Source organism: Hyla sarda, chromosome 9 (genome assembly GCF_029499605.1).
Source record: "Hyla sarda isolate aHylSar1 chromosome 9, aHylSar1.hap1, whole genome shotgun sequence".
NCBI lineage: Eukaryota > Metazoa > Chordata > Amphibia > Anura > Hylidae > Hyla > Hyla sarda.
Genome location: NC_079197.1, coordinates 16,759,401 through 16,784,665, shown reverse-complemented (window position 1 = coordinate 16,784,665; position 25,265 = coordinate 16,759,401). Strand labels below are relative to the sequence as shown.

The 25,265-nt window shown below is 43.6% G+C and overlaps 1 protein-coding gene and 1 long non-coding RNA gene across 3 annotated transcripts in view; one reads left to right on the top strand and one right to left on the bottom strand.

The window, feature by feature from the left end:
• The window catches only part of COL27A1 (collagen type XXVII alpha 1 chain), a 341,158-nt gene that overhangs the window by 139,544 nt on the left and 176,349 nt on the right, over nucleotides 1–25,265 (bottom strand). The window contains exons 18-23 of the mRNA XM_056540545.1: nucleotides 23,828–23,881; nucleotides 22,152–22,205; nucleotides 13,239–13,292; nucleotides 12,878–12,931; nucleotides 5,443–5,487; nucleotides 2,213–2,266 (exon numbers count right to left, since the gene is read on the bottom strand). Of these exons, the coding sequence (XP_056396520.1) occupies nucleotides 2,213–2,266; nucleotides 5,443–5,487; nucleotides 12,878–12,931; nucleotides 13,239–13,292; nucleotides 22,152–22,205; nucleotides 23,828–23,881 (315 nt within the window). The remainder of the gene's footprint in view (nucleotides 1–2,212; nucleotides 2,267–5,442; nucleotides 5,488–12,877; nucleotides 12,932–13,238; nucleotides 13,293–22,151; nucleotides 22,206–23,827; nucleotides 23,882–25,265) is intronic.
• The window catches only part of LOC130291594 (uncharacterized), a 42,015-nt gene that overhangs the window by 7,702 nt on the left and 9,048 nt on the right, over nucleotides 1–25,265 (top strand). Inside the window, exon 4 of one of the 2 annotated variants that reach the window (XR_008847974.1) lies at nucleotides 23,385–23,892. This is a non-coding gene — a long non-coding RNA (uncharacterized LOC130291594). Of the gene's footprint in view, nucleotides 1–23,384; nucleotides 23,916–25,265 lie in introns of those variants that run through there. The other variant, XR_008847973.1, reaches the window with a different exon arrangement.

Genomic DNA, 25,265 nt, shown 5'->3' with positions numbered 1-25,265 from the left:
ACTTAGCCAAGTGTGCCTGATGTGAAGAAGGAAAAAAATAAAAGGGGGCATGGTTGGAACATCATTCACTGACTGCAAACAGAGATCTTGAAAATAGTGACATAGAATGTATCATTGAAATTTGTATACCAAATTTTTTTTTTGCGTTACATAAATAAATCCGGAAAATAAATACACTCCTTTAAAAGAACATGTATACGATTCCATGGAGTCTAATAGAGTGCTTTCCAACCAGTGAGCCTCCAGCTGTTGCAAGACTACAACTCTCAGCATGCCCGGACAGCCATTGGCTGTCCGGGCATGCTGGAAGTTATAGTTTTTGCAACAGCTGGAGGAACACTGGTGGGGAAATGCTGGTCTAATATTACAGCCTAGCCCCCATTCAAGTACACACTGCTGAGCTGTAATACCAGATACAACTTAAGAGTTGCGCTCTTTCAGGAAATAGAACAAAATAGGAAGAAAAAAAAAATTTCATGAAAAGGAACAGTGATTAAGACCTCTTAAAATAGAACATAGAAATTTATACTAATTGATATAAAAAAAAATTTGAATGAAAAATATGAAATAAATAAATAATAATAAAAAAATATATATATAAATATAAATATATATATAAATATATATATATATATATAAATATATATATATATATATATATATATAAATATATATATATAAATATATATATATATATATATATAAATATATATATATAAATATATATATATATATATATATATAAATATATATAAATATAAATATATATAAATATAAATATATATAAATATAAATATATATAAATATATATATAAATATAAATATATATATATATATAAATATATAAATATATATATATATATATATATATATATATATATATATATATATATATATCAAATCCACATAAGGGTCCGATTCATGGCCAGACATAGACGGACCTATGTGATGCAAAAGCCGTGAAGTGAAGACCTAATCCGCCTTTGGCCGCCGCTGTGTTATATCAGACTGGTATAATTTGTCGGCCTGAGCTGGAAGTCATCGTAAGGATTTACTTGTCGCACATATGGAAATAGGATGTGTTTAAAAAAAAAAAAATATCTGAGTCAGTTTGTGGCATTTCTCTTCACCCTCTAGTAACGCCAGGAACGCGCGCCAGGTCTGAAGAGTTGCAAACCTTCCAGACTAACAATGAGCGCCAAGGAAAAGAAACTCTTTGTTACACGGAGCCAGAGGGCCAGCAAGAAAATTTTTCAAAACACACACTTTTTTTTTACCGTTTCCTCTCTATAACGCATGCGCACATTGGTAGTAAAGACTCTTGTTTCCTACTAATTCAGTGTCCAAAGGTGTAAAGGGAGAATAAGAATCCAAGAACGCGCTTAAAGGAGAACTCCGGGATGTAACATCTTATCCCCTATCCCAGTGGTCTTCAACCTGCGGACCTCCAGATGTTTCAAAACTACAACTCCCAGCATGCCCGGACAGCCGATGGCTGGGAGTTGTAGTTTTGAAACATCTGGAGGTCTGCAGGTTGAAGACCACTGCCCTTTCCTAAGGATAGGTGTCAGTTGGCGTGGGGCCGACCGCTGGGACCCCCGCGATCTCCCGCACAGTGAACCGGCTCGCTGGATGAATGGGGCGTGATGACTATAGCACGAAGCTGCCGCCGACACACTTCCTCCATGCAGCTAGAGATTCCCGAGTGCAGCCCTCCGGCTCTCCCATAGAGCTGCATGGAGGGGGCATGCTGACTTTGTGCGGTGGTCGACACGCCCCATTCATGCAGAGAGTCGGGGGGTAGTGCGGGAGATCGTGGGGGGTCCCAGCTGTCGGACCCCTGCGATCTGACACTTATCCCCTATCCTTAGGATAAGGGATCCATTGTTACATACTGGAGTTGTCCTTTAGGGTACGTTCACACGAGCTGATTTTTTTGCGGGGTTTCCCCTGCATATTTGAAAGTGGGCGGGCTCTTCTCGGCTGTCCGAAGCAGATTTTCCGCGGCGGATTTTCTGCAGTGTAAATTCCACCGCGGAAAATCTGCCGCGGACAGCCGAGAAGAGCCCTCCCACTTTCAAATACGCAGCAGAAAACCTGCAAAAAAAATCTGCACATTGCATTTATTATGTGCGGCTCAGATACGCATGCAGGAGGTGCAGTAATCTGTGAAATTCGCGCATGTGCGGTAGTAGGAGTCACCCTCTCATACCTTTAGTCCTTCTGCTCCGGGAATACCTGGGAATCCCTTTCTGCCTGGATAACCCTATAAAAACAAATAGACCTTTGAGACTTCCAAATGACATTATTACGTGGCAGCTTCTATATTAATGCATAGGGCCTTTCACCTATAAACAGTAGGGTATACAGTGACAAGATAAAGTAAGTGAACCCGTTAGAATTTTATGTTATCCAAGTAACAATTATAGAAAAAAACACAACCTAACTAACACAAAATAATTATACTGTCTATGTGTTTTTTTCAACATGTTGAGTAAACATCCACAGTGCAGGGGGGAAAGTAAGATTTACTCAATTTCATGAATAAAATATACAGTGTGATTATTCTGTAAGACACAATTATAGACAATCGGTTTACATTGGATGACCTGTGGTCATTTCTAAAATCGCTATGTACTGGTATGTATAGATTCCTTAAAGGGGGCTGATCACAAACCTTTTTACAGATTGCCAATCCGCAACCCTGTTCCTAAATCAGGTCATTTTCTGAGCGCATCCGATTCTTGACTAGGACTTGAAATCCTGGTCTGCCACGGCTTTCAGTCAGAGTCAAGAGGAGAATGCGCTCTGAAAATGACCGAATCGTAGCTATTGTTACTAGCTGACTACAATCCGTTTCATAGCGGCCACAGAAGTGAATTAGTCCGCACAGATACGATTGCAGCCAATCTGAGCTTTAGAAATTGTATCTATGCATCGGAGGCCCAAATCGTAATGTGAATGCGGCCTAAGGCGATTCACACTGCTGTGCTCTGTCCTGTTCAGGGTCGGTCAGCTCTTTTTTTGTGCCAAAAGGACTCTGAACGGGTCAGGGCACAATTGACACCACTGGGTCCTGACAGATCCCACTGACTTAAATGGGGACTGTAGGGTGTCCGGTATTTTACAGTAGTTGAGCGGAGATGTAAAGTATTTAAGAACATCTGTTCACACGGCTGTTGTATCCCGTTAAAAGGAAGCTCCGCCGGTTGGCTCATTGGAAGGACAGGAGAAAAAAAGTACCGCATGTCCTATATTTTTTCTCTGCTCAACTACTGCAGAATATTGGACACCCAACGGCCCCCATTTACGTTATATGGGATCTGTCAGGACCCGGTGGGGTCAGTCGTGCTGCAACCCATTCAGGGTTCATTTGGCACAAAAAAAAAAAACACAAATAGACTCAGAACAGGTCAGAGCATGACAGCTGTGTGAACATAGTCTTAGATCCGTTATTGTCACCTAACTGTACTAATTCTAAACAGATGTTAGAGAGTACCTGTCACCAAATAAAACGTTTAATATATTGTTCCTTGTGTAATTAGCAGACACTTTTCCATTCACGTGCTTTTAAAATTATCAACATAAATATGTTTAAAATAATATAGAGAAAAAAAACGGCCACTAGGTGGCTCTGTTCTGTTCCCTGTCACAATTAATACAGTGAGTTTGGTCTCCTATCGGCCTGGCAAGAGACCAAACTCAGGAAGTCTTTCTCTGAACTGAGCTTGATTAAAGCGGCACAGAGCCTCACTGAAACATGCACAGAGCCTCACTGAAACATGCACAGAGCCTCACTGAAAGCTGCACAGAGCCTCACTGAAAGCTGCACAGACCCTCACTGAAAGCTGCACAGAGCATCACTGAAAGCTGCACAGAGCCTCACTGAAATCTGCACAGAGCCTCACTGAAATCTGCACAGAGCTTCACTGAAACATGCACAGAGCCTCACTTAAAGCTGCACAGAGCCTCACTGAAACATGCACAGAGCCTCACTTAAAGCTGCACAGAGCCTCACTGAAACATGCACAGAGCCTCACTGAAACATGCACAGAGCCTCACTGAAACATGCACAGAGCCTCACTGAAACATGCACAGAGCCTTACTAAAATATGCACAGAGCCTCGCTGAAACATACACAGAGCTTGAGGTCTTCTATACATCACAGCACTGCAAAGATGTGAGGGCAGAAGTGGTGCCTCCAGCAGGCTTCAGTGATGACATGTCTGCTGGGAAACGACCACTTTCTACTGCTGGAAGATTGCACTATGTGAGCAAGAATAAAGGTATGATACACAGCTTTTTAAAGCTCTGACATTTTTTAAGAGTGGGAAGAGTGTTAGGAAACATAGCCTGAGGTAGTTTAGAAAAGTTTATTTGGTGAAAGGTACTTTTTAACATACGCCAACGATCTGTTGAAATGATTTCTTGGAAAGGTCTATTAAAATAACGGACAGTTACCATCAGTTTAAATCCGTTTATACATCTGCTTCTACCTGTTTATGTTCAGGTTTTTTTTAACCCTTTTTTTTATATATATTTACGTTTAAAGGGGTACTCCGCTGCACACATCTTATCCCCTATCCAAAAGATAGGGGATAAGATGTTACATTGCAGGGGTCCCGCCGCTTTCGTCCATCCGTGTTCGTGATGTCGCGCCACGCCCCCTCCATTCATGTCTATGGGAGGGGTGTGATGGCTAGTACATTGACTTGAATGGAGGGGGCGTGGCGGCCTGCATCGCCAGTCATCTGGCACGGAGCGGAGTTTGCTCCGTGCCTCAAATGACAGAGGGTCCCCAGCGGTGGGACCCTCTCGATCTAACATCTTATCCCCTATCCTTTGGATCAAACCCGCCACAATCTAAAACTTATCCCCTATCCTTTAAGCGAAACTGATGCTCCATCGAGTTCAATGAGAATTATTAATTTCAGTTCCATTTCAACGGATCTGAGGAACAGATTTGAAGAACGCCAATGTGAACCCAGCCTTACACTTTAAAACGCCATTTGCAATTCATTTATAGAAAGAGGAGACTTTGGTAAATCCCAATTTTTTTACCCTGATTTATTAATCAAAGATGAGCTGTTAACCGGCCAAGATAGAAGGGTGACGGAGAACCGGCAGACGTCTGGTGACAGCAGGTGGGGCACTGCATGTGGATGGCGGGGGGTGTAGACAGGTTTTTGAGAAGGGGGCGACCATCTACGTGGCCAGATGACGGCAATCCTCTAGACATAAAGCGCCCTCTATTTTAGCCCTATAAATAATGACCCTCTGATTTCATCCTGGCCACTGTCACGTCTTGTAGGTGGCGCGGCTGTTTTATATTAAGTTAGGAAAACATTCAGCAGGAAAATGCTTCATTTCCTGTCGATGTCGACAAATACTAAACAAGCTAATTGAGCGAAAAAAATAGAACAAAATCTCTTAAATGTCTACCTCCAGACCGGGAGCTCCTGGTGGTCCAATCGGTCCTTCATCTCCCTAAAAAAGGAAACAGAAATGACAGGTTAGCAGGAACGTTAACACCTACCCGTACAGGTTATATACGAAAGCGTGTTATTATAACTCCAGGGCCAAGGCAGGATTTATTCTCCAGTACAAGTCAGATTTGGCAACATCCCTAAAAATAAAATATAAAAAATAAATTCCTCCTCTTCCATCCAAATATATATGTATGTGATACAACAGTGTTTTCCAACCAGCGTGCCTCCAGCTGTTGCAAATCTACAACTCTCAGCATGTCCGGACAGCCTTCGGCTGTCCGGGCATGCTGGGAGTTGTAGTTTTGCAACAGCTGGAGGCACCCTGGTTGTGAAACACTCTCACCTATTGTTTCCCAGTGACAATCTGACTTCAGCACCTGTGCTGATCTTTGCTTGTCTGAAAACTTCTCATGCCAATAAGCTGGTAGGTGTAGTTTTGCATCAGCCGGAGGCACCCTGGTTGGGAAACACTGTCACCTATTCTTGTTTCCCAGTGACAATCTGACTTCAGCACCTGTGCTGACCTTTGCTTGTCTGAAAACTTCTCATGCCAATAAGCTGGTAGGTGTAGTTTTGCATCAGCCGGAGGCACCCTGGTTGGGAAACACTCTCACCTATTCTTGTTTCCCAGTGACAATCTGACTTCAGCACCTGTGCTGACCTTTGCTTGTCTGAAAACTTCTCATGCCAATAAGCTGTGAGGTGTAGTTTTGCAACAACTGGAGTTATCCTGGTTGGGAAACACTGGTTTGAAACCTACTTCAGTAGAACTACTTGTACCTATTCTGCCTCTGATTTTGCTACCCATTAACTTCAATGTGTAGCAAAATCTGCAACAGAAAATCTGCAGCAAAATAAGCATGTGTAAACATACCCAAAGGGAATCTGTCAGCTCATATATATCATATACTGTAAGATATCTGACAGGACAATTATGGCAAACCTACCTTTTTGTTATTGTGTTGATAAATTTATCATTTTCTCCTGTGGCTCAAGTGTCAAGGAGCAGGGGCCAAACTGCTTAAAGGAAATCTGTCAGTGCAGACAGGTAGAGATGAGCGAATTTACAGTAAATTAGATTCGTCACGAACTTCTCGGCTCGGCAGTTGATGACTTATCCTGCATAAATTAGTTCAGCTTTCAGGTGCTCCGGTGGGCTGGAAAAGGTGGATACAGTCCTTGGAAAGAGTCTCCTAGGTCTGTATCCACCTTTTCCAGCCCACGGGAGCACCGGAAAGCTGAACTAATTTATGCAGGATAAGCCATCAACTGCCGAGCCGAGAAGTTTGTGACGAATTGAATTTACTGTAAATTCGCTCATCTCTACAGACAGGTAGTGCAGGCGACACTGATGACAATCATACTTACCTGATCCTGTTCCGTGCTCCCGTTTTCCCTCCATCTTCCTCTGTATCTATCATCCCGGGGCAGACTTGGATCACCGGCGGAGCTTCCTGGCAACACCGCAGCTGTTTGCTAGCAGCGGGACCCAGCAGAGAAGCAGCAGCAGTGACGTCAGGAAGCTCCACCCATGCTGCAAGTCGGCACCAAAACAAAAGATAAGGAGGATGAAAGTGGGAAAACGGGAGCACGGAAGAGGATCATGTAATTATGGTTGTTATCGATGTAACATGCACTACCTGTCTGTACCGACATGTTAGTGCAGGTGACACTTATGACAGATTTCCTTTAAGTGTTGCAGCCCTGCCTGCCTCCTGGGTCCCCTTCCTAACCTCCTTTGCAATACTGCAGCACTTAAACAGCTAAGAGCTCCACCTCCTTGACACTTTGTTATTGGGGCAAACCCATCAACACCAACAAAGTTATGTTTGATATCTTCATCCTGTCACCTATCTGTCTGACAGTGTCTGCAGTATATATATATATATATATATATATGCATATAGATGCAGCACACCACGTAGTTGGAATCAAAAGTGGTAAATGTATTCCAAAATGTGCAAAAGACTACATTTCACCAGTCTCACACTGGCTTTCTCAAGGGAACACTGAGATAACACGTCCTAGATCTGAATGAATGAACTAATCGTATGAAATACTTTCGTCTTTACATAGATGAATGCGCTGACAACAAAATCACACAAAAATTATCAATGGAAATCAAATGTATTAACCCATGGAGGTCTGGATATGGAGTCACACTCAAAATCACAGTGGAAAACCCCACTACAGGCTGATCCAACTTTATGTAATGTCCTTAAAGGGGTACTCTGGTGGAAAACATTTTTTTTTTTGGTCTTTATAAGTCAGCTGGTGCCAGAAAGTTATACAGATTGGTAAATTACTTATATGAAAAAATCTTTACCCTTCCTGTACTTTTTAGCAGCTGTATGCTACAGAGGAAATTCTGATCTTTTTGAATTTCTTTTTTTGTCTTGTCCACAGTGCTCTCTACTGACACCTCTGTCCGTGTCAGGAACTGTCCAGAGCAGCACAGGTTTGCTATGTGGATTTTCTTCTGCTCTGGACAGTTCCTGATACGGGCATCAGGTGTCAGCAGAGAACACTGTGGACAAGACAAAAAAGAAATTCAAAAAGAACAGAATTTCCTCTGTGGCATACAGCTGCTAAAAAGTACAGGAAGGGTAAAGATTTTTTCATATAAGTAATTTACAAATCTGTTAAACTTTCTGGCACCAGTTGATTTAAAAAAAAAAAAAATTCCCACCGGAGTACCCCTTAAAAACAAGTCAAACTGAGGCACAGTAGTGTGTGTGGCCTCCACGTGCCCGTATGACCTCCCTACAATGCCTGGGAATGCTCCTTATGAGGTGGAGGATGGTCTCCTGAGGGATGTCCTCCCAGACCTGGACTAAAGCATCCGCCTACTCCTGGACAGTCTGTGGTGCAACGTGGCATTGGTGGATGGAGCGAGACATGATGTCCCAGATGTGCTCAATCGGAACGTGGGGCCAGTTCATAGCATCAATGCCTTCCTCTTGCAGGAACTGCTGACACACTCCAGCCACATGAGGACTAGCATTGTCTTGCATTAGGAGGAACCCGGGGCCAACCGCACCAGCATATGGTCTCACAAGGGTCTGAGGATCTTGGTACCTAATGGCAGTCCGGCTACCTCTGGCAAGAACATGGAGGGCTGTCTGTCCCCCCAAAGAAATGCCACCCCACACCATTACTGACCCACTGCCAAACTGATCATGCTGGTGGATGTTGCAGGCAGTAGAACGTTCTCCACGGCATCTCCAGACTCTGTCACATGTGCTCATTGTGAACCTGCTTTCATCTGGGAAGAGCACAGGGCGCCAGTGGCGAATTTGCCAATCTTGGCGTTCTCTGGCAAATGCCAAACGTCCTGCACAGTGTTGGGCTGTAAGCACAACCCCCACCTGTGGACGTCGGGCCCTCATACCACCCTAATGGAGTCTGTTTCTAACCATTTGAGTGGACACATGCACATTTGTGGCCTGCTGGAGGTCATTTTGCAGGGCTCTGGCAGTGCTCCTCCTGCTCCTCCTTGCACAAAGGCGGAGGTAGCGGTCCTGCTGCTGGGTTGTTGCTCTCCTACGGCCTCCTCCACATCTCCTGATGTACTGGCCTGTCTCCTGGTAGTGCCTCCATGCTCTGGACACTACGCTGACAGACACAGCAAACCTTCTTGCCACAGCTCACATTGATGTGCCATTCTGGATGAGCTGCACTACCTGAGCCACTTGTGTGGGTTGTAGACTCCGTCTCATGCTACCACTAGAGTGAAAGCACCGCCAGCATTCAAAAGTGACCAAAACATCAGCCAGAAAGCATAGGAACTGAGAAGTGATCTGTGGTCACCAAATGCAGAACCACTCCTTTATTGGGGGTATCTTGCTAACTGCCTATAATTTCCACCTGTTGTCTGTTCCATTTGCACAACAGTATGTGCAATTGATTGTCAATCATGTTCCCTTTATTTTTTTTGAGCAGCATACATACACACGGGTTCTGTTCACATTTACATTAAAGGGCTCAGTTGGAGATTTCTGAAATTTTTCATAGCAAGAACAGCAGAGTGTGAAGCACTATTTGTTTCATGAAAAGTACCAGTCAACAGACCTGTCATGTTGGGCAGGGAATATTGCGGCCCTGAGCTCACCCAGAACCCCTTTCCCTGTCTACTTGCATATCTGCCCTATACAGCAGATCCACAACTGGGCACCAGAACCTCTGCTGGACTAAAGTGCAGGGGCATCAAGTCAAAACAATAAACAGAACTGTACGGAGGTCAGAGAAACGGATCAAGATATGAAGGGTTAACAAGCTATAACAAACAGACCGGGAACCAGGACAGTATATAACGTCAGAAAAGTAGTAACAAACGGATATACGGAAGATATAACAGCAGGTATATAGCATACAGACAACAGCCTCAGGATCAAAGCAATATACAACAAGTATGAGAGTAATAATAAAACAGGATACTAGGAGATATAGTGGCAGGATTGCCAGGAATGAAGATAAGTGGACAAATAACTACAGTCAGGACACTATACAGATCAGGATAAACAAATTCTGGAACACACAAGACTAAACACAATAAAACACCAGGTATAGTGGCAAAGTGGCAAGAAGCAATGGATCAGGACCCAGACCATGGCAGAGCACATAATACAAACAAGTCTAATTACAAGTAAGGATTCAATACAGATTAGTATACACAGGCTCTGGATAACACAAGACTAAACACAATTATGTGACACCAGGTATAGGGACAAAGCAAGAAGCACTGGATTAGGACCCTCACTCACAACACACATACAAGTCTGAATGTCAAGATACTAATTCAGATAACAGTTTCATACTAGACAGGATTAAACCAACCACAGTATAGACAGATAACAAGATAAGGATAAAAACTAGTCAAACGGGGTCAGAACTGCAAAGCTATGGCTAAATCAAAGTTACAAGTCTGAACTGAAACCAAACAGGACTGAGTCAGAACAAAACTAAAATCAAAAGCAAGAGCCAAAAGGCTGAGGAGAAATTAAATACCCCTCCTCAGCTCCTGATTGGCCCGGGCCTGTAACTCCAAACTGACCAGAGCGCTGCATACCATGCCTGGCCAGGAGCGATGGTTACAAGACACTAACAAAGTCAATGGGGGGGGGGGGGGGGGGGCCTGTCAGTATTCACCATTACCTGTCTGTAAAGTAATTTGGCATAGCTGTCGTGGCTCTGTCACGTGACTATGTCATACTAGCGGTGAACGAAGTTGTGACAAGTTTCTTGTGTATGCGTTAATACAGCCAAGCGATGAGACCTGATAAACTGCAGAGATGTTCACACAAACAGAAGCAAGAACTGGAACGCAGAAAATCTACAGAATCTACTATCAGAGATTCGCTGGAGCAGATGTTTGAATTACTCTCAAAACCAAAAACTCGAATCGGACCAGGATTATTTCTCCAAAGACATTTTGAGATTTCTTAAGCAGTTTGTGGCCCCCAGCCATCATTGACATTCTCCGGCTCCGCATGCTCGGCGCATTGCCCAAACTTAAAAATCAAACAGCACATATAAGAGTGTAGGCTAGATGTCGGCCATAAATACCAAACTTCCAGGCGTAACTAAATTAATTAAAAAAAGGGGGGAAGTGCCAATTTAAAACCTACGTTTATTGGTATATATTAAAATATCAAAAAATATTATGTGTCAACTTAAGTGAAAAGAAAAAGATAATATCCAATCCCCAAGTAACAAAAGTTAAAAGATGCCAATGATCAATAGTACAAGGATCTCGTTTTATGTCAGTATTTAAAGGGGCACTCCGCTGCTCAGCGTTTGGAACAAACTGTTACGAACGCTGGAGCCGGCAGCTGGTGACATCATAGCCCCGCCCCTCATGACATCATGCCCCGCCCCCTCAATGCAAGTCTATGGGAGGGGGCGTGACGGCTGTCACGCCCCCTCCCATAGACTTGCATTGAGGGGGTGGGGCGTGAAGTCATGAGGGGGCGTGGGGTGACATCATGAGGGGGTGGGGCTATGACGTCACGAGCTCCCAGCGCCGGCTCCAGCGTTCGGCAGAGTTTGTTCCAAATGCTGAGCAGCGGCGTCCCCCTTTAAAGGGGTACTCCCGTGGAAAACTTTTTTTTTTTTAAATCAACTGGTGCCAGAAAGATAAAAAGATTTGTAAATGACTTCTATTAAAAAATCTCAATCCTTCCAGTACTTATTAGCTGCTGTATACTACAAAGGAAATGGTTTTCTTTTTGGAACACAGAGCTCTCTGCTGACATCATGACCACAGTGCTCTTTGCTGACATCTCTGTCCATTTTAGGAACTGTCCAGAGCAGCATATGTTTGCTATGGGGATTTTCTCCTACTCTGGACAGTTCTTAAAATGGACAGAGGTGTCAGCAGAGAGCACTATGCTCATGATGTCAGCAGAGAGCTCTGTGTTCCAAAAACAAAACCATTTCCTCTGTAGTATTCAGCAGCTAATAAGTACTGGAAGGATTAAAGGGGTACTCCGCCCCTAGACATCTTATCCCCTATCCAAAGGATAGGGGATAAGATGTCAGATCGCCGGGGTCCCGCTGCTGGGGACCCCGGGGATCACTGCTGCAGCACCCCGCTATCATTACTGCGCAGAGCGAGATCGCTCTGCACGTAATGACGGGCGATACAGGGGCCGGAGCATCGTTACGTCACAGCTCCGCCCCTCGTGACGTCACGGCCCGCCCCCGTCAATACAAGTCTATGGGAGGGGGCATGGCGGTCGTCACGCCCCCTGCCATAGACTTGCATTAAGGGGACAGGCTGTGATGTCATGAGGGGCGGAGCTGTGGCGTAACGATGCTCCGGCCCCTGTATCGCCCATCATTACGCACAGAGCGAACTCGCTCTGCGCAGTAATGATGGCGGGGTGCCGCAGCGACGATCCCCGGGGTCCACATCAGTGGGACCGCGGCGATCCAACATCTTATCCCCTATCCTTTGGATAGGGGATAAGACGCCAGGGGCGGAGTACCCCTTTAAGATTTTTTTAATAGAAGTAATTTACAAATCTGTTTAGCTTTCTGACACCAATTGATTTAAAAAAATAAAATAAAAAAAAAGTAAAAGGATAGGGTAAAAGTTTTAGATAGTGGGGAATCTGACCGCTGAGACCCCCGCGATCTCCTCCACAGACCTCCCTGCTTTCCCTGGAAACGGGGTGTGCCGACCCATACCTGAAGCGGCAGCCGATACCCTCTTCCATATATGGTGCCAGAACTGAAGACAATAAAATGTCACCTGTTCTATTATGTGACTATATGACCCAACTTCAAGACAAATGTCCCATGAAGAAGTTGCCACCTTGGGACCACATACGTAAAGTGTCTGTAGCGTACGGGCGCCATGAACATCTCTATAGGAAACTGCTCACCTCCAGGCCAGGCTGTCCTCTGGGCCCCGGGAAACCTCTGGCTCCTGGCTTTCCCTGTAAACCAACAAAAAGAATGAGGGTCTCATAAAAATAAGAACAAATCCCTTAGGATGCCTTCAGACGAGGGAAAGAGAGAAGGGATGGATCGCCAGTGCAATTCTGCCATGGGACGCCATCCAACATCAATTTCATGGAAGAGAGAATTTTGGAGGAGCCTCAATACAAACAGTGAAGAAGTGGGCTCTGCCAATACAATCTCCAGGAATCGCACTTTCTGTGTTTTCTTTTTTCTTCTCGTAACCGGTCGATAGCAGTTTGGGACACGGTACGTGCCACCACGATACGGTATGTGCCATCTCACCTTTAATCCTTCCGGTCCATTTTGTCCTGGAGGCCCAATGTCCCCTGGAAAGCCCTGTAAGAGATAGAAAAGACCAAGTCACCTGTAACACGGGCGCAAAGAGGAAACCCTGTTTATGTAATGGAGCGGTCCAAATATAACACTGGACTAAATGGGTCTGTGTGTGCCCCGAAAAGGGGTTATCTGCCATAAAACATTGAATGATAGCAGTAATACACCAAGAAATACATCGTCTTCTCCAGCCGGCATAAAAGAAACCTGTGTGTGCGCACAACTGGCACTGAAATATGGAGAAAATCTTTACGACCAGCGTATTCTCAACATCATTTCAGCCTCTATTAAGAAATCATATCACAAAGTCTTAAAGGGGGTTATCCAGGAAAAAACTTTTTTATATATATCAACTGGCTCCAGAAAGTTAAACAGATTTGTAAATTACTTCTATTAAAAAATCTTAATCCTTTCAGTACTTATGAGCTTCTAAAGTTAAGGTTGTTCTTTTCTGTCTAAGTGCTCTCTGATGACACGTGTCTCGGGAACTGTCCAGAGTAGAAGAGGTTTGCTATGGGGATTTGCTTCTAAACTGGGCATTTCCCGAGACACGTGTCATCAGAGAGGACTTAGACAGAAAAGAACAACCTTAACTTCAGAAGCTCATAAGTACTGAAAGGATTAAGATTTTTTAATAGAAGTAGTGTACAAATCTGTTTAACTTTCTGGAGCCAGTTGATATATAAAAAAAAGTTTTTTCCTGGATAACCCCTTTAAAGGGGTACTCCACTGCCAGAGCGTAATACTACAAAGTCTTAAAGGGGTACACCACGCCCCCTCAATGCAAGTCTATGGGAGGGGGCGTGACGCCCCCTCCCATAGACTTGCATTGAGGGGGTGTGGCGGAACGTCACAAGGGGCGTGGCAACCCACACAGTGTAGTACCACTTTAAGAGATGACAGAAGGACTAGTGGACCTTAGTGTCAAATGGACCCTACAGACCTACAGTCGTCTCCAATGCATCTAGTAGAGCACTCAGGGCCTGGAACAAAAATTAAAAAAATGTAGGACTGACATTTTAGGTCTGATTTGGGGTGAGAAGGGGTCTGTAGTCATAGTAATACATTTTAGGGGATCTAAATAACTTTAGAGTTTGATCTGGCGTCCAATTTAATTTTAGAATCTGAGGGTTTTTTAATAAGTTTAGGATTCTGATCTGGAGTCTAAATTATTTTTATTTTTTTAAATCAACTGGTGCCAGAAAGTTAAACAGATTTGTAAATTACTTCTATTAAAAAATCTTAATCCTTCCAGTACTTATTAGCTGCTGAATACTACAGAGGAGATTCTTTTCTTTTTGGAACACAGAGCTCTCTGCTGACATCATGAGCACAGTGCTCTCTACTGACATCTCTGTCCATTTTAGGAACTGTCCAGAGCAGCATATGTTTTCTATGGGGATTTTCTCTTACTCTGTACAGTTCTTAAAATGGAGAGAGATGTCAGCAGAGAGCACTGTGCTTGTGATGTCAGGAGAGAGCTCTGTGTTCCAAAAAGAAAAGAATTTCCTCTGTAGTATTCAGCAGCTAATAAGTACTGGAAGGATTAAGATTTTTTAATAGAAGTAATTTACAAATCTGCTTAACTTTCTGGCACCAGTTGATTTTGAAAAAAGTTTTCCACGGGAGTACCCCTTTAATTTTAAGAGTCTGGTGTCTGATATTTTACAATCTGGGGGTTCTTAATACATTTAGGGTTCTGATCTGGAATATAAAAGATTTATGAATCAAAATGAATCTTGTCTGGTCTGGTGTCCGAATTTTAGGGATCTGATTAAGGGTCTCAATGAGCTTAAAGGGGCACTGTCAAATTCAAAAACTTTTTCTATGTTGTACATCTTGGCAAAGCATTAACCTTTCTAATATACTTCATATAGAAATCATGACCACTGGGGGTCCCCAACATAATCCTGTCCGTCTGCAGCATCATCTTTGTCCCAGCTGAAGCAGAGGCAGGGACAAAGTCCAGTAAGTGAGGGTGGGTCTAGCACTCCTCTGTGCTCACTCCTGTCCTATCAGACTGCAGCATGAAAACAGAGAGGAAGGGGTTACAGGGCAGCCTGCAGTGATTGGATGAGGAGACCCAGCACAGCAGACTCAGGGAGGAAGTGAATGCATGGTGAGGACGGGCAGGTTCAGTGCTTGCCTTGGACACTCCCCTTCCTGAGCAGTGGACGTCAGAATGAGGGAGCAGCAGAACTGAGGGATTTGAGTACCAAATACAGAAGCTAGACACATAAAAAGACATGTAAAGAATCTGCCTGACCTAGTAAGTAACATATAGAAGCATTATTTATTTTCTGTGATATGACAGGTACATTTTAAAGGGGTACTCCGCCCCTAGACATCTTATCTCCTATCCAAATGTCAGATCGCGGGGGTCCAGCTGCTGGGGACCCCCGGTATCTCGGCTGCAGCACCCATCTATACGGCTTCCGGCAACGCTGGAGGCTTCGGATCCTGACCACAATGGCGGAAGAGCGTGACGTCACGACTCCGGCCCATGTGACGTCACGCCCCGCTCCCTCAATGCAAGTCATTGGAAGCTCCGTCACGCCCCCTCCCATAGACTTGCATTGAGGGGGCGGGGCGTGATGTCACACAGGGCGGAGACGTGACGTCACGCTCTTCCGCCATTGTGGTCGGGATCCGAAGCCTCCAGCGTTGCCGGAAGCCATACAGGTGGGTGCTGCAGCAGAGACCCCGGGGGTCCCCAGCAGCGGGACCCCCGCGATCTGACATCTTATCCCCTATCCTTTGGATAAGGAAAAAGATGTCTAGGGGCGGAGTACCCCTTTAAGGACTCGATCAGGGGTGTAAGTCATTTTAAGAGCCTGAGGTCTTAATTTTGGGGTTTGGTCTGGATCCTGTACTAGGTAGTCATAAATCTTGATGCAAACAGTTCTACAAAGTTTGCAAAACATTTACCAGACGACATGTTTACTGCTGGTGCACAGCTTTGACCTTCATCTGACGGCAGACCCGGGTAAGCAGCGCTTTATTAAAACCAGTTGAGTACCCCTGAGCTATGGTAATGTCCGCTTCACCAGGACGTGACCCTGCGCAGCACTGACGGATGATTTTATATGTTCTCCTCAGCGCTTTCGAACATAAAGTATGAACACGCGATGCCATATATCTACGACATTACACTCGTGACTCGCTGGCTCTTTCTTCCAGTAAGGAATATAGGTACTGTCATAAATATCAGAGGAGTAGATCCAGATTGGGCCTGAATGGGAGATTTCCTCTTAGTAATGTATAATTATCTCCATCTCCCAGCACAGACCATGCAGAACGATTTTTGGAAAATGATCAGAACTGTTTTAATGCTGCAATAAGGCTTCTCTGCTGGTTGGCTGAATGCGGGAGGGGATTGCCTAACAGGATTTAAAAAAACAAAACAAAAAAAATAAAAAATAGTTCCGGGCAGGGCTCTAGACTGACTAGTGGTCTCTAAACTTCGGCACTCCAGATATTGCAAAACTACAACTTCCAGCATGCCCGGGCTCCAGAAAGTAAAACAGATTTGTAAATGACTTTTATTAAAAAATCTTAATCCTTCCAGTACATATCAGCTGCTGAAGTTGAGTTCTTTTCTGTCTATATATATATATATATATATATATATATATATATCTCAACTGGCTCCAGAAAGTTAAACAGATTTGTAAATTACTTCTATTAAAAAATCTTAATCCTTTCAGTACTTATGAGCTTCTGAAGATAAGGTTGTTCTATTCTAAGTGTTCTCTGATGACACGTGTCTCGGGAACCTCCCAGTTTAGAAGATGATTACTGTGGGGATTTGCTTCTAAACTGGGCGGCTCCCGAGACACGTGTCATCAGAGAGCACTTAGACAGAAAAGAACAACCTTAACTTCAGAAGCTCATAAGTACTGAAAGGATTAAGATTTTTTAATAGAAGTAATTTACCGTACAAATCTGTTTAACTTTCTGGAGCCAGTTGATTTTATATATATATATATATATATATATATATATATATATATAAGTTTTTTCCTGGATAACCCCTTTAATGCTTCGGACAGTTCCTGAGACGGACAGAGGTGTCAGCAGAGAGCACTGTGGTCAGACAGAAAAGAACAACAAAACTTCAGCAGCTGATATGTACTGGAAGGATTAAGATTTTTTAATAGAAGTAATTTACAATTCTGTTTAACTTTCTGGAGTCAGTTGAGATATATATATATAATTTTTTTTTTCCTGAAATACCCCATTAATGTGCGCTAAAGTCTCAGTTTTTCAAAATGACTGACTTCAGAGCAAAACTCAATTGTATTTTGTTGCGTCATTTTTGGACCTCAACAAGGAATAGCATATATACCAATGTTTCCCAACCAGGGTGTCTCCAGCTGTTGCAAAACTACAACTGAAAAGACTGTATCAGTGGAAAACACCGATATATACACGAAAATAAGCTGGGAAAACTGGTGTTAACACACTACATACAGGATTATTGGAAAATTGAAGGTATCAGGGCCAAAATATGTCATTGTTACACGGTTGGAGCAGTTAGAGGCCCACGCGCCTGTTTCTTGGATTGTGCGCGGTGAAGTTGTGGACGTTCTGATTTGTTTTTGGGGTTTGCTGGTTTTACGCTTTATTTGACCCCACTATCCTATATGTTATAAAGAAATATGAATTGGGCAAAGGCCGACGCTGCTCTCCTGTAACAGGATAGTTCTGCGAAGAAATGACGTCCAGCTTCAATGTACACAACATAACGCAGCCTGCCAACGCCATGATCTCACTTTCTGGCTCTGGTCTATGGACAAATCACATGACTACATTTTTACAATCCTCTGGCTGCCGCTGCGCCTCTGCTACATAGCGGAGCAGTATATAGGGCACTAGGGTTTGTGAGACTCAAAGATCAATCCTCTCCAGATCATATGTCACAGCATATAGGGTAGTGGTCTTCAACTGGCGGACCTCCAGATGTTGCAAAACTACAACTCCCAGCATGCCCAGACAGCCGAAGGCTGTCCGGGCATGCTGGGAGTTGTAGTTTGGTCACAGCTGGAGGCACCCTGGTTGGGAAACACTATTCTAGGCAGACTGGCTCTCACCTATTCTTGTCGACCAGTGACAATCTGACTTCAGCACCTGGGCTGATCTGGGCTGATCTGGAAAGAATGAGGAATGTAGCCAACGGCTGTCCGGGCATGCTGGGAGTTGTAGTTTGGTCACAGCTGGAGGCACCCTGGTTGGGAAACACTATTCTAGGCAGACTGGCTCTCACCTATTCTTGTCGACCAGTGACAATCTGACTTCAGCACCTGGGCTGATCTGGGCTGATCTGGAAAGAATGAGGAATGTAGCCAACGGCTGTCCAGGCATGCTGGGAGTTGTAGTTTTGCAACATCTGGAGGTCCGCAGGTTGAAGACCACTGATATAGGGGGAGATTTATCAAAACCTGTCCAGAGGAAAAGTTGCCGAGTTGCCCATAACAACCAATCAGATTGCTTCTTTCATTTTTGAGAGGCCTTTTGAAAAATGAAAGAAGCGATCTGATTGGTTGCTAAGGGCAACTCAGCAACCTTTCCTCTGGACGGGTTTTGATAAATCTCCCTCATAATGTTTGTGTCCTCAAAATGTTTAGAATACACACCAGGATTTCATTTTATTTAAAGGGGTACTCCAGTGGAAAACTTTTTATTTTTTTAAATCAACTGGTTCCAGAAACTTTAAACAGATTTGTAAATGACTTATTTTATTAAATCTTAATCCTTCCAGTGCTTATTAGCTGCTGAATACTACAGAGGAAATTATTTTCTTTTTGGAACACAGTGCTCTCTGCTGACATCATGACCACAGTGCTCTCTACTGACATCTCTGTCCATTTTAAGAACTGTCCAGAGTTGGAGAAAATCCCCATAGCAAACATATGCTGCTCTGGACAGTTCCTAAAATGGACAGAGATGTCAGCAGAGAGCTATGTGTTCCAAAAAGAAAATCATTTCCTCTGTAGTATTCAGCAGCTAATAAGTACTGGAAAGATTAAGATTTTTTAATAGAAGTGATTTACAAATCTGTTTAACTCTCTGGCACCAGCTGATAAAAAAATTAATACGAGTATTGCAGGTGAGTGCTCACCACTGCCGGGGACCCCAGCGATCAGACATCTTATTCCCTATTCTTCGGAAAGGAGATACGATGTCTAGGGGCGGAGTACCCCTTTAAGGTCTTGTTTAGGTTACAGTTCTACTGTTCATATAAATGTACGCGCTTTTAAGATGTATGAACGAAGCCTAAGATTTACTGAAGGTATCTTCTGCTAAAGTACTCCATGTGGACTTACGTGGTGCATCTAATGGCCGTGGATCACGACTATTTGCGCAGGAGAAGCATCAGAAAGAGTGAGAGCTGGGGACCACTTTTTGTGTTAATTTAATTAAGTAATTTTTTTAAGTTTCTATTGGTAACATAACTATGGTCTTTATTTTTTAAGATCTCTAAGGCTATGTTCACACGCCAAAATTTCTGCATGGAATTCTGCATGAATTTGTAGCCAATACATTTCAATGGGATTCCGCTGTCCCTTTCACACAGCAGAATTTCTGCTGCAGGAATTCCATTGAAGGGAATGGTAAATTAATTTATGGGGAATTTAAAGGGGTATTCCAGGAAAAAAAAAATGTATATATCAACTGGCTCCAGAAAGTTAAACAGATTTGTAAATGACTTCTATTCAAAAATCTTACTCCTTCCAATAATTATCAGCTGCTGAAGTTGAGTTGGTGTTTTCTGTCTGGCAACAGTGCTCTTTGCTGACATCTCTGCTTGTCTCGGGAACTGCACAGAGTAGAAGAGGTTTGCTATGGGGATTTGCTTCTACTCTGGACAGTTCCCGAGACACGTGTCATCAGAGAGCACTTAGACAGAAAAGAACAACTCAACTTCAGCAGCTCATAAGTACTGAAAGGATTAAGATTTTTTAATAGAAGTAATTTACAAATTCTGTTTAACTCTCTGGAGCCAGTTGATACATAAAAAAATAGTTTTTTCCTGGATAACCCCTGTAATATAGAATTTTCATGCAGAATTCCATGCAGAAATTCTGCCGTGTGAACATAGCCTAATCGGTCATTGTGAGACTTGTGATTGATGGCAGGCCCTGGATTGGGCTTTATATTTTGATTTTTAGTTATTTAGCCATTCACTTGTATCTGGTAGATTTTATCTGACATTATTAAAGGCACCTCAGTCTTAGTGACAATTTGCTCTATTCCTTAATAATTGCCAAATCTGTGCACTATGCCCGACTGTAAACCTAGACTTAGCCTATCCAAAATGGATTCTATAGACAGAAGAAAAATGAAGCAGAGTCACAGGTGGGTAACCTGTCCTCACATCTATTCTGTTACTTCTGGTTCATCCCTGTTGTAAAATCTCCTTGTAAATCCAGATTACCCATAGGATATTCCCCGGGTCGTTTAACAATTACTCAAATTCCCATTAAGGCTTTCACCCTCCTGGGACTAATTTCCCAAACTCGAGAACCCTGATTATTAAAATTTAACTTTTATTTTGTTAGTTTAAAACTTTCAAACTAGTGAGAAAACAAAACTGTAATGTGAGTTAAAACCACAGTCATTTGGTCAGTTTGGGGTTAAAGGGGTTATCCAGGAAAAAAACTTATTTTATACATCAACTGGCTCCAGAAAGTTAAACAGATTTGTAAATTACTTCTATTAAAAAATCTTAATCCTTTCAGTACTTATGAGCTTCTGTAGTTGAGTTGTTCTTTTCTGTCTAAGTGCTCTCTGCTTACACCTGTCTCGGGAAACGCCCAGTTTAGAAGAGGTTTGCTATGGGGATTTGCTTCTAAACTGGGCGGTTCCCGAGACACGTGTCATCAGACAGCACTTAGACAGAAAAGAACAACTCAACTTCAGAAGCTCATAAGTACTGAAATGATTAAGATTTTTTTAATAGACGTAATTTACAAAACTGTTTAACTTTCTGGAGCCAGTTGATATTATATATGTATATATATAAAAAAAAGTTTTTTTCCTGGATAACCCCTTTAAAGGGGTATTCCAGGCAAAAACTTTTATATATATATCAACTGGCTCCAGAAAGTTAAACAGATTTGTAAATTACTTCTATTAAAAAATCTTAATCCTTCCAATAGTTATTAGCTTCTGAAGTTTTCTGTCTAACTGCTCAATGATGATGTCACGTCCCGGGAGCTGTGCATGATGGGAGAATATCCCCATCGGAACTGCACAGCTCCCGGGACGTGAGTCATCAGAAAGCAGTTAGACAGAAAACAACAACTCAACTTCTGAAGCTAATAACTATTGGAAGGATTAAGATTTTTTAATAGAAGTAATTTACAAATATGTTTAACTTTCCGGAGCCAGTTGATATATAAAAAAGTTTTGGCCTTGAATACCCCTTTAATCTTATGTTCATTCCCCTTATTTGATTCGTGTTGGAGCTCAAAATATTCGATTCCTAACCCGGATATCACTTATTTATTTTGAAATCTTTCATTTGAGTCCAGCTCTAGTAAATAATGGTACTAATCCAAATGCTGCTATTTAAAATACACGCAGAACCGACGCACCCCCCCCCCCCAGACCCCCCCCCCCGCCGACGTTTTGCCCTTATCAAGGGTTGAGGTGCTTTATTATGGGATTGGGACGTCTTTTTTTTTTAGTTCACTCAGAAATTAAAACCTTGACGTTCTTCTTTATGAATGTATCTACCATTAGTGATACCTCAGACATTTAACCCACAGACCGTTCTGGTTATAGCGGAAATACATAAAACCGCCTTCGATATCGCATGTAAAATAAGACAATTTGCAGTGACTGGACATAACTTACCTCTGGACCTGGAGGACCTGGAAGCCCGGTGAATCCTTTGTCACCTGGTTTACCCTAAAGAAGGAAAGAAAACCTTGTATTATCCATAGGTAACTGGGTGCAGCCTTAAAGATAATTGGACAAATTAGATTTTTACAGCTGATGACCCAACGTTCATTTGGCCAACAGCTATCACTTCCTTGGACCCCATACATGTGATTTTGCTTGGCCAAACATATATGTTTTGTGGATGGGGAGAGGGGATACATTTCCGAGCAAAATCCTGGGGAAAAATTCAGCACGGAAATTGCGTTGCAGCAGAGTCCCATTCTTTTCAATGGGATTCTGCTGCACTGTGTACACGGCAGAACTTCTGTGCCAGAAACATCTGTTGCGGAAATTCTAATTCTTTTCTCCGCACAAACAACTGACGTGCCCCGTGTGAATGGGGCCTTAAAGGGGTACTCCGCCCCTAGACATGTTATCCCCTATCCAAAGGATAGCGGATAAAATGTCTGATCACGGGGGACCCCCGCAATCTTGGCTGCAGCAACCCAGACATCCGATGCACGGAGCAAACTTCGCTCCGTGCAGGATGACTGGCAATGCGGAGGCTCGTGACGTCACAGTCACACCCTGCTCGTGATGTTACGACCACGCCCCCTCAATGCAAGTCTATGGGAGGGGGCGTGACGGCCGCCACGCCCCCTCCCATAGACTTGCATTGAGGGGGCGTGACCATGACATCACGAGCCTCTGTCGCTGCACCCGACGCGCTAAACGAACACCGGGTGCAGCAGGGAGATCCTTTGGATAGGGGATAAGATGTCTAGGGGCGGAGTACCCCTTTAAGTTGGATTATCAGAAAACAAACAGGTTGGGCAGATGAAATCCAACATGCCTGATCCTTCTTTCCCGGACACCATCAGTTGAAGGAGATTCGGGAGGACCCTATACACATTAGAGTAGTGTATGCTCCAGAGGAAGTTGTGTAGTTCTTTCCAGTCTGACCACAGTGCTCTCTGCTGCCACCTGTGTCCATGTCAGGAACTGTCCAGAGCATGAGTAAATCCCTATAGAAAACCTCTCCTGCTCCGAACAATTCCTGACACATACAGAGGTGGCAGCAGAGAGCACTGTGGTCAGACTGGAAAGAACTACACAACTTCCTCTGGAGCATACAGCAATTGATTTACAAATCTATATAACTTTCTGGCACCAGTTGATTTGAAAACTTTTTATTTTTATTTTCAGAGTAAGCCTGGGGACATGGCGAGACTCCCGCAACATTATTGCTTTTTCAGGAGTGCTAAGAAAAAACAGCGCCCCCACAAAGTACACAGGAGAAATGCAGAACTGCATCTCTCCATCCCCCAACAATCAAAAGTGTCTCCTCCGCAATAACCACCAACCACAAGTAGCTATTACGCCTCATTTATGGCGGAGGTATGCCGTAGTTTTAATGAAGATTTCCTATTCTGTTGTGCTGTGTTTATTCTAACAAGACATTGGAAAAAATGACAAGAACTTTGGTGGTTTATATCTCACATTGCGCCAGGAGTGGAAGCCTAGTGGAGAATTTCGCAATGTAAAATGTGGACTGTATTAACAGAAATGAAGAAAAAAAAAAAAAATAGAAGAAGGTAAAGTAAGGACAATATTTTTTAACCTTCGGTGATGAACAAAGCAGATCTTACCACAGGTCCCGTCTTTCCACGTGGTCCTGGTGGCCCTGGGAGACCCTGGCTGCCCTGCATCAAAGGTAACAGGAGTCAGGAATTATGACACTTAAACAGCGAAAAATAAATCAACTTAGATGATGTATTTTGGCGTGGAGATTATTTGGCGTATCCCGCCTGTACAATGATAGAACAACATCTTTCTGGACCTCACAGAGTAATAGGGAAATTTGATGCAAGACCCCCTGGCTGGCTCCTGAAGAAATAATAATGATAATGGTCTAAACCCCTTCACAGCCCATAGGTTTCTTTCTCCATAGTAGTTAGGCCCCCATATGGTAGTAGGCTGCCCCCAAAGAGTAGTATGCCCTCTCTGTGCCCAATATAGTTGTATGCCCCCACATAGTAGTAGGCCTCCACATAGTAATAGGCAAGCCCAATACGGTAGTAGGACCCCATATTGTAGATAGCAACCCCCATACTGCCCCCACATAGTAGTAGGCCTCCACATAGTAATAGGCAAGCCCAATACAGTAGTAGGCCCCCATATTGTAGTAAGCAACCCCCATACTGCCCCCACATAGTAGTAGGCCTCCACATAGTAATAGGCAAGCCCAATACAGTAGTAGGCCCCCATATTGTAGTAAGCAACCCCCATACAGTAGGGACTCAGTACCTGGACACTTTAAAGGAGTACTCCGGGATAGAAAAACGTATCCCCTATACTTAGGATAGGGGATAAGTGTCAGATTGCGTGGGGTTCGGCTGCTGGGAGTTCCTCCAGCATGGCGCCCCGACTCTCGTTTTAAACGGAGGGTGTTGACCACCACACAAAGAGGTGGCTGACACGCCCCCTCCAAGCAGCTCTATGAAGAGCCGGAGATACCGGAGTGCAGCGTATCGTTCATCGCTTCATGTGGTGGTTGACTCGCCCCATTCAGGGGAGGAGCCAGGGCACCGGGTGGGTGATCGCGGGGGTCCCAGCAGTAAGACCCCCTGCAATCTGACACTTATCCCCTACCCTTAGGATAGAGGATACGTTTTTCCTATCCCGGAGTTTTTCTATCCAGGAGATCTGCTTTGAAAGCAAAGAACAGTGTCTGAAGATGCCATTACAGATTTTTTTTTTTTTTACGTACTCCGAGGAGACCTGCGTAGTACCCCTGAGGGTAAGTGTACCCTAATAAAGACTAAAATAGAATATTACAGAAAAAATGTCTACATTACTCATTCTTTCCAGATGAGCCCAGATCAGCCCAGGTGCTGAAGTCAGATTGTCACTGGTCGACAAGAATAGGTGAGAGTCAGTCTGCCTAGAATAGTGTTTCCCAAACAGGGTGCGTCCAGCTGTGGCCAAACTATAACTCCTAGCTTGCCCGGACAGCCTTCAGCTGTCCGGGCATGCTGGGAGTTGTAGTTTTGCAACATCTGGAGGTCCGCAGGTTGGAGACCACTG